The following is a 9535-nucleotide window of genomic DNA, read 5'->3' as shown; positions in this document are numbered from 1 at the left end:
TCTGCTGACCCTCCCCTCTCCTTAGCACCGCCCTTCCAGCTCCAGGACTGTCAGCATGAAGGGGGAGGGGGTAGCAAGCAGCACCAAGCTACTGGGTGGGCTTTGCTGCCCTAGGTGGCCCCTGCTGCCTTTTTCCCCCTCCTAGCTATCCTGGTTAGGGTATTGGAGGGAGCTAGGCCAGGCCTTCAAAATGAGGGGGCTCCATTCCACACCCTCCTTCCAGTTCCATCCAGGCAGCAAATCCCAGCCAGCAGCTTGGTGCTGCTCCCTCCATTCCCCATCAGCCAATCCCATAACACATGAAAAATTAACCCTTGGGAACACAATTTTCCTAATGTGCTCTGAAGCAGAGTGTCTTCATCTAATACTGCATTTGAGGAGAGATAAGTGACCACAACTGACCATTTTAAAAGCACTCTGCAGCTGTGCATGTGTCATGGAATAGCTATAGAAAACTTTCAGGGGCCTAATCATATGAAAAATGTACTTTAGTTTGCTACCTAATAAATTGCAGTGATATATCCATCCCTGAGCCTGCCGGAGCTTCCAGTGCCCCATGCACCATCCCCACTGCTTTCTCCAGCTGCCAGAACACCCAGCTTGCCCCTGGGACAGCAGAGGTAGGTGGCATGAGGGTGGCTGCATGTGCTGACAGCCAGAGAAGGTGGTGTGGACAGTGCACGGGGCACTGGAAGTCTGGGGGGGGGTTCAGACTTGGTATGCTTCCAGTGTCCCATGCACTGTCACCATTGCCTTCTCCAGCTGCCAGCATGCCCAGCCACCTTCCTGCTACCTTTCTGCACTGTGCCAGAGGCAACCCAGCCCATTTCCAAGTGGTCCCAGGTGGGGGGGAAGGTGGCAGGGACAGTGCATGGGGCAGTGGATGCCCCAAAGGGCTTGGGATTGGGCTGGGTGCTGCCTCTGAGCTGGGGCAGCATCTGGTCTGCTAGCAGCCCAGCTGGGAATCCCCAGGTGGTGCAGCCACAGTGGAGGGAAGTACTGGGGCACCCTGCATCTCAGGCCTGGCAGCTCAACCCTGGATGTGGGCAGCTCCACTAGAGGGGAGGGGAGGGGAAAGTGGTGAGGGGCCTGATCTTTTTTTTTCCCCCAGCAGAGTCTGGGGGGAAAGCTGCTAGTGGCTTCCAAGCTGCAGGGGGCCCTGGTCCTTCCCTCTGCAGTGGCAGCACCCCCAAGGCTGTCTGGGTGGGCTGCTAGTGGGTGGGTGCTGTCCCAGCTTGAAGCCAGCTCCCAGCACGATCCAACTCCTCCCCGACCCCAAGCTGGGGCAGCATCCAGTCTGCTAGCAGCCCACCTGGGCACCCTGGGGTGTGATGCCACTGTGGAAGGAAGAACCAGGGCCTCCCCACAGCTCAGGAGCCACTGGCACCTCATCCCCTCCCCTCCCAGCCATGGGCAGGCTGCACTAGAAAAAAAAGAAAAGGCTCGGGCCCTTCACCACTTTTTTATTTCTGGAAGAGCCTGCCCGCAGCCCAAATCAGGCCTCTCACCATAACAGTGATGGAAGCCCCTATATTGTAACAGTGTATTTTTAATTATCACAATTAAAAATCCACCAAGTAAAAACCCACCATTTCAACTTAAGAGAACTAAACCCCCATCACATGTACAAGTGGCCAAAGCTTGCCTGGTACTATGGCTTCATTTGTCTTGGAATAAAACAGCTTGTAACTACATCATATAGTCTTTACTGCAAAGCAGTGTGCGCTAACAATATTTAAACATCACATTTATCAAAGGTAAGGCTGAATTAAGTCAAACAAAAAGCCTGTATCAAGTGTTACAAGTAGAGGACTATCTATTCAGTGTAATTTTTTTATAATTCGTGTAGTGCAGAGAACTCTCTGTGATATCTGAGTAATAACTTTGTACTTCAAAAGTGTATTTTTATTAAAAATATTAATGGCTTCAGGTGAGACTTCATAACTAGAATTCATAATTGAACATAAAGGTTGAGAAGTGAGGCGTGGAGTAAAAGGACAGAGAAACTGAGGTTGTGTATTATATAAGTAGTTTTTTTTTCATTATTATTTTCATTCCTGGAAAAATAAGAGTGTTTCCCTTTTCATGTGAATAGTTAATTGTGACTCCAAAAATAACTGACTCAAAAATATTTTTTTAATATTATGGTTATGTATGATTTCTGTTGATGCCAAACTATGTGCTGGGTAACTAATACACGACTTTCTCTGAAGAGTATACAATTAGTTCAGATACGCTGTAATAATGGGGAACTAGAAACAAAGGATTAATATGGGTAAAATACACAGTTATTCATTCACGTTTAATGTACTGGGTGATCCCTACTAAAGATGTTGGGTGAAATCCTGATCTTAATGAAGTCCACGGGGCCAGGATTTTACAAAGTATTTTTCCCCAGATTATACTATACCAATATCTTCATTGACTTATTTCATGTAGGTTGTATAGCAAAAAGAAGTGGAGTTTGAATGACGTCTATAATTTACCTCTGTAAGGCCCTGATCTAGTGAAGTATTGACATGTCTACTTCACTGAATACTGGTATGTACTGACTATCTCAGGTTTTGGTGTAGGAAGTTTCAGAGTTGGTGGTGTGGTGGAAAGCAGGAGTAAATTAAAACATGTGGCATTAAAGCTGGTTTTATTCAGTTATGGGTACATGAATAGAGAAGCAATGCTCAAGATATAAATCTGGAGCAAATCCTACCTTGACAGGTACATACAAATGGGCAGACTATGCAAGAAATGTAAGTATATGAAAGTGTGACAAATTTGATAAAGATTACTCCAGGGGCAGATGACACAGATCAGAAGATAGGATGGGGTCAATGGGGCAGATGAGAAATGTCTGTGACACAGAAGAAGAAGAGATGGGTATGAGCAATGAGGGGAAGGAGGGGAAGGCAAAGGGAGGAATGGATCATGTCCTATTTTGTTAGTTTTCTATGAAGAAAATCAATAAGTAACAACTCTCTCCATGTCATTTCCACTTCACATTTTCACAAATGTCTGTTAATTTATTTACTTACATGGAGATCCTTCAAGTGTTTGAAATCACCTTCCTTTATCTCAGTGATTTTGTTATTCTGTAAGTCCAGCAGAGTCGTGTCTGAGGGAAGATCCTTTGGCACTTTATCCAAGCCTGTGGGGGGAAGATGATAAATGATTAGCCCCAAAAGAATCAACCATCTTTGAACAAAGACCAACATTTTTCTTGGCAAACTACATTTTTCAGTAAATCAACCATTTCTAGAGTTCCTTTTCTGGAACCTTATGAAGATTTTTCTGAGACTTTTCCTGTCTCCACCCAAGTGAAAGAAGTTCACCTCTTGCTCACCTCAAACCAAACTATAATCATTTACATTTCCACTATACCTTTTTTGAGAATCAAAGCTCTAGCTCACTGTAGTGTATAGGACAAATCTTTTCTAAATCTATTTAATCATACTAAGTTAATAAATAACCATTTTTGCAGGAATAGGGATAACTTAATCAAGTCCTAATATGGAATATTGCTTAGCTTTTGAAGGAATTTTTAAAGAGAGGAATTACCATTAATCCGTGTAAATAAACTTGCTAGCAAAATATTACATTATTTCAGTGCTGTTCCTTCTAAGTCAGAGACAAAAACTCCACTGGGTTTTAATGGGTGTGTGTGTGTGTGTGTGTGTGTGTGTGTCTCAGAACTTAATTTGAAAAGCTTTTACCATATAAGAATTTTCATTTTCATCCTTTTAGCATTCTCACAAATGCACAAAATGTTTAGGCTGTAAAAATTGATAATAATAGAGCAAGTTTTCATAAAAGTTTTTCATATCAACTTCACCTTAACAAGGAAAAATCAACAACAACACAAAAGTCTGCTTTTTAAAAACTGAAACTACATCCAAGTTTTCTAGAGAACAGATCTCTCAGTTTCACTAGGAATGCCAAAAGAACATCAGACAGTTTAAATTAAAGACTCTCTTTGGGACCATTTTCTGAATAGCTGATATGTGGCTCTGAAGTAATGGAAATGAAATTATTTTAGTGTTAAATAATACTAGTCTTATCCAGGTTTCTTGTTGCACTGAATCTTACTCTATGGAAAACATTTTATAGCAATATTGATTCACAACACATTTAAAATTATATATTTTTTTTCAGATAGATATTCATACACGTTACAGAAGTAGATACAGTAGAAACACACATCTTGATCGGCCAATAATACCTAAGACTAATATTAAGAATACACTTGAAATCACCTCAGAAAGGTTTTGATCATCTTAAATTAAAATTTTTGGTTTGTTCCAGTTGTGAGGTGCCTCTCTTGGTAATCTTCTAATGTCTCCAACTCTAATTATATTGCTCACAGTCAAATGAAGAACAATTATATTTTCATGCTTCTCTCAAAAATTAAATATCAAGGCCTGATACTGCAAACATGTCAAAAATGCTTTAAAAAATCATCACTGTTCTTTTCAGAATTGGGTCCTTATTTCTATATTGTGTTTACTATCTAACTGCCTATTTAGCTGTCTGCAAATCAGAGTTTGTCTGCATTCAGAGAGAGAGAGAGAGAGAGAGAGAGAGAGAGAGACAGAGAGGAGGACAGATTTTCATTGAGTTTATTTTTGTGCATTGTGGCTAACCATAAAGGAGGCATTTCTTTGGTAGTGTCTTTAACTTTTATAACCTTTATTTTCATTTTTAAAGGTTTCTGTTTCCTAATTGCTTCTAGCACATCCTGTTAAACTTTAAATAAGTAGGGTCTGTATGTGACAGCAAACACAAATAAAAACTTCATGAATCAATCAAGGAGACTTCATTTAATAAGAACATCAGAACATAAGAAGGGCCATATTGTGTCAGAACAATGATCTATTTGACCCAATATCCTATCTGACAGTGGCAAAAGTGAATATTTTGGAGGGAGAGCATATGAACAGGGTATAACTAGAACAGTGATTCTCACTGCAGGGTGTCACACAATGTTAGCACTGTTAGGTGTCCAAACATGATTCACAAAATAAACCCGGAGATTTCACATAAGACTTCATAGTATTAAAAACATTCTGACCTGTTGTGGCTTCAATTCTTTGCAACATAAGAATTGCTCTATTATTTTCCTGTAATCAAAAAACAAGTGCAAACTAAGAGCTGCCATTTTCTGAGGGGTACCTTATGTCTAAAATATGATGTCAAGCTTGGTTTGAGGACCACGAAGCTAGAATGGTCTGTCCCCTGTCATACAGTCCCTGGCATTCACAATCATTGGTGTAGAGATGCCAGAGGAAACATCCATGACTGTTCTGTTTAGTAGCTTTTGCTGAATCTATCACTCATGAATTTGTCTATTCCCTTTTTGAATCTGGGGATATTATCTGCCTCTACAACCTCCTGCAGTAATGTGTTCTGCAAGTTAACTACACACTGCATAAGAAAATACTTTCTCGTTAGTTTTTTACTGGTCTCCTGCTGATGGGTGCCCCTTAGTTGTAGTATTTGGGGATTGTAGAATGAATCTCAGGTCCCTATTTGCTTGGTCCACATCCTTCATGATTTTATAAAGTTCTATCACATCCTGCCCCTCACCCCACCTCAGCCTTCTCCTTTCCAAACTAAAGTCTCTCTCCTGGTATGTACCACACCCTTGATCATCTTGGTTGTCCTACTCTGAGTCTCTTAATTCCACTCTATTTTTTTTTAAATACAGAGACCAGAACTGCATACAGTATTCAAGATGTGGGAGCACCATGGATTTGTATAATGGGATGGTGATATTGTTTTCAGTTCCCTTCTTAAGGATGCCCAACATCTTATTGTCACTGCTTTGTGTCATTCCACAGTCTCTTTTCTGAGCCATAATAGCTCAGTTCAGAACCCAGCATTGCACATTTATAATTAAGGTTTAGATGCAGTGTACAGCCTCATATATTTTCTGTTCTTTTTTTAACATTTGAATTAAGAAAGAACACATGAACAACGTCTGACATTTGAAATGTTCACAACCTTTAGTTCCAGAGTTCATGAAGCGTAAGGCAAGCCAGCTCACGTAGAGTTACCACATTTAAAAGATGATTGTTACCCCCAGTGGTATCAAGACAAGTCATTTCCTTCAAACCGCAACTTTTCCTAGTTGATAACCTAGGAAAAGGACTATTGTCATATGAACTCTGGGTACATATGAATTTTTAATGGTGATCAATGTAGTTGTCCTAAAGTCCAGTAAGAAACGAGCCTTCTGGTTTATGGATGTTCTAGTTAAAAGTACCACTTTGTCTAGCTCTTATTTCCAAACTGAGTATTTCAGTCAGCCCCGTTAATCCTAGCATTATGCTATATTTGTGAACATTACGACAACCAATCATGTGGAAGTCCCATTGATGTGCACAAGAGCTTTTACTACAATGAAGGCTCCACAATAGCATTAATGATGGATGTAGCCAAGATTTTTTTTAAATAGCTTCCTGCTCGTATATCTGTATCTAGGGACTTGAATGAAATCTATTTCTAGGGTCCAGAATGAAACTCTTTTAAAATGATTGAGGCCCCAGAAGTTTCCACTTATCCCTCATTGATAATTGCTGGAAGTGCTCAGCAGTGCTGAAAATTGAGTTGTTCAAATCAGTGTTCAAATGTGGGTGTAGGGGTTTCCTTTTGGCACCCCCTTTTTTTGAAGTTTTGTCTTTTTTTTAAGTCTTCGGTTTTATAAAAGATACTACTCTGTATACAAGGAATGGATCTGTTGTTTGATCGTTGCTATCCTGAAACTTTAACATCTGAGCTAAATTTATCAAACTTGGATCAGTAACTTTAGATCTTAAATCCATACATCTGCTGAGTTATTTGAGGCAGCCAAATATAAAAATGTTTTGCTTCTAATATTTATCCATGCTAAGTGCAATGTGGATTTAATCAGTTGTCATTTAATTAGATTAACCTTTAAGAGTTTTTGTATAAAAGATTCATCCTGCTTAAGATGAATTAGGAGTATGACATACTGACTGAGACCACTGGCAGGAATAAAAGCTTACAACTCATACTGTCCCTTATTTGGTAGAACAAGGACTTGGAGTATGTAATAAGCTTCTCCATATGTTGCTGCCAAGATTTCACTCCTAATTTGGATTATATTCCAAAAGTTAATGGCAAAAATGCCCATTGGCTTCTCTGATACAAGATTATGGCATTAGATCACCAACTATATAGTGTGTGCTGATGTGTCATTTCGTCCCCAGGCAAACTTGCTATGAGACAGTCTTTCCTGACAGCAGACAGCAGTAACCCTGACAACTGTCTAAAATGCACTACTTTTTCATTTGAAATGATAGTCATGAGGTTATTTTTTCACTAGATGTGAAGGGCTCACAGCTTTCCTGAAAATAAATATTAAAATGGTTTAATCATTTGTTTTCATAATAATTTTCATACCTTCTAGCTGCCAATATAAACCTTATAAATAAATTTAAAGTAAAATAGTGTAAGCATGGGAGGCAGGGCATGTGGCACCCTCAAAACTGTACAACTGTAGCATTATCTGACGCCTTTCGAACATGGTCCATTTAGAATACTTAGATTACCAGTGAGAGGGTTACTGGGAAGAGATTAACGCTTAGTTTACCAGTGAAGGGTTTACTGGCTAGAGGCTAAACCTTGCATTGAATTTTTAGATTGTACATTTCAAGTTTCAAATATCAATGGTCTACAAATTCAAGCTCTGCTTATGAATAACGGAGAGCTGTGACATTTTTAGAGAATTTAAATGACAGCCAGAAAGATGTTGTAGGTGTTACCTCTGCCAGTTATAGCTTTCTTTGAACTGATCTTAGAAATGGCACACCATACCTAAGTCAGCTTCTCCTACAGTGTGGGTGCGTCTACATGAAATGCTACATTGCCATAGCAACATGCTACCGTGACATAGCATTGGCAGGCACAAACCGTGATGCTGCAGCTATGTCACCATAGCGCTTTGCTATGGTGATATAATGCCTAAAAATAACCGTGTACCATCAGAATGGTGCAATCCACGCTGTTACTGTGCACTCATTTAGTACTTCCAAAAGGATATTAAATAAGGGCACAATAATAATGGTGCCATAGGGGCATGTGTAGATGTTCCATGTAAGTATTTGCACATGTGTGTTTCTGCAAACATGCACATAAACAGAAGAAACCCAAAGAGAACACTGTATTGCAAATTTTCATATTTGAGATATGAGCCAGTAACACCACTGGGGTTCCTTTCCTACAAATAATCAAAATCTACCAAAGATCCCCCACAGGTTCATGGGGGCTAATGTAAAGTTAAAGTATATGCAAAGTAAAGGTTCCACTACTTTGTGTGAAACCATTCTGGTGGGTGGAGTTATCGACTGGATTGAATGTCAAAGGGTGCTATAATATGGCACCTGGTTTAAATAAATATACTTGTCTTTCGGGGGCACTTTTTATATATGCAACTTTATAGTCTCTATCATCAAAGATTCTGAGTATTATACAAACTTTTGCAAATATATCCTCCCTACATCTGTGGGGTATGGAAGAACAAAATCTATTTTTCAGCTAGGGGAACTGAAGCGCAGAGGTTAAGTGATGTCCAAGTGATATCCAATATATATGTAGTACAGCTAAGAACTGATCCAATACATCCTGAGGCACAGGCCAGTACCTTCATCATACCGTCCTCTTTCCTTTCCCTAGAGGTTAGGTCCTGAAGAGGTTAGATCCATCTTTCTAGTCAGAGTTCACAACAGGAAGGGGAAGTCATCGATATGATGTCTTATCTTGTGGTTCATGGTGTGTTTTAGGTGGCAGAATATATAAAAGTTTGTATTTGTTGCATGTGTCATATAGGGATATGCTTCGATATGAGATAAAGCAACAGACCTTGCTTCCACAGTCTGAAGTTGTCAGTGTGCTTTGAGCTAGGATGTTGATTAGGCCCATTGTAAAGATAGAGATCATCACTGTTTTCCATATTTAGATTTAGAGTACCCCAGAAGTTCCAGATTGGTGAATGAAGCTTAAGTTCATGGTCCTTTCTAGTGCATTAGTTTTTGCATCAAAAATTGTGTCCGTGCAATGCTGAAATTGCACAGGCAAAAGAGCAAATACTTTAGCCGTAATTTATAAACAATTTCAACAAAGCAATGTTGTGCATTTTGTGTGCATTTTATATCATATAGCACATGGCAGCAAACAGGCCCAGTCCTGAACCAAACCCATAAATAATCTTTCCATCCTCAACCTTGTCATACTCCTAATTCATCTCAAGCAGGATGAACCTTTGGCAGTGGGCCTAAATGGAGATGGAGATTTGAATGTTTGGTTCAGATATGCTCATAATTAATTGCAACACTCACAATATTATCACAGGGGTCATGTTTTGGGGCTCTTTAAAAATCTGCTCTAGTTTCCATGAACAGCTGTAGCCAGCTGAGTTTCATTTGATTCCCAGCTACAATCATCAGAGTTTGCTGTCCTAAGTAGGCTTCTCTAGCAGCTGCCTGCATTTCCTGTACATGCTGCTCTGTGCCCAAAAGAAACT

At 39.9% G+C, this 9535-nt stretch overlaps 1 protein-coding gene across 1 annotated transcript in view; it reads right to left on the bottom strand.

The window, feature by feature from the left end:
• Positions 1 to 9535, bottom strand: part of DCN (decorin) — a 48273-nt gene that overhangs the window by 28133 nt on the left and 10605 nt on the right. Inside the window, exon 3 of the mRNA XM_006029290.3 lies at positions 3030 to 3142. Coding sequence (XP_006029352.1) covers positions 3030 to 3142 — 113 coding nt within the window. The remainder of the gene's footprint in view (positions 1 to 3029; positions 3143 to 9535) is intronic.

This window comes from Alligator sinensis, unplaced genomic scaffold (assembly GCF_000455745.1).
Source record: "Alligator sinensis unplaced genomic scaffold, ASM45574v1 scaffold141_2, whole genome shotgun sequence".
NCBI classification, from domain to species: domain Eukaryota; kingdom Metazoa; phylum Chordata; order Crocodylia; family Alligatoridae; genus Alligator; species Alligator sinensis.
Note: the sequence above shows the minus strand (reverse complement) of the source record. Positions and strands in the feature narration are given on the sequence as shown.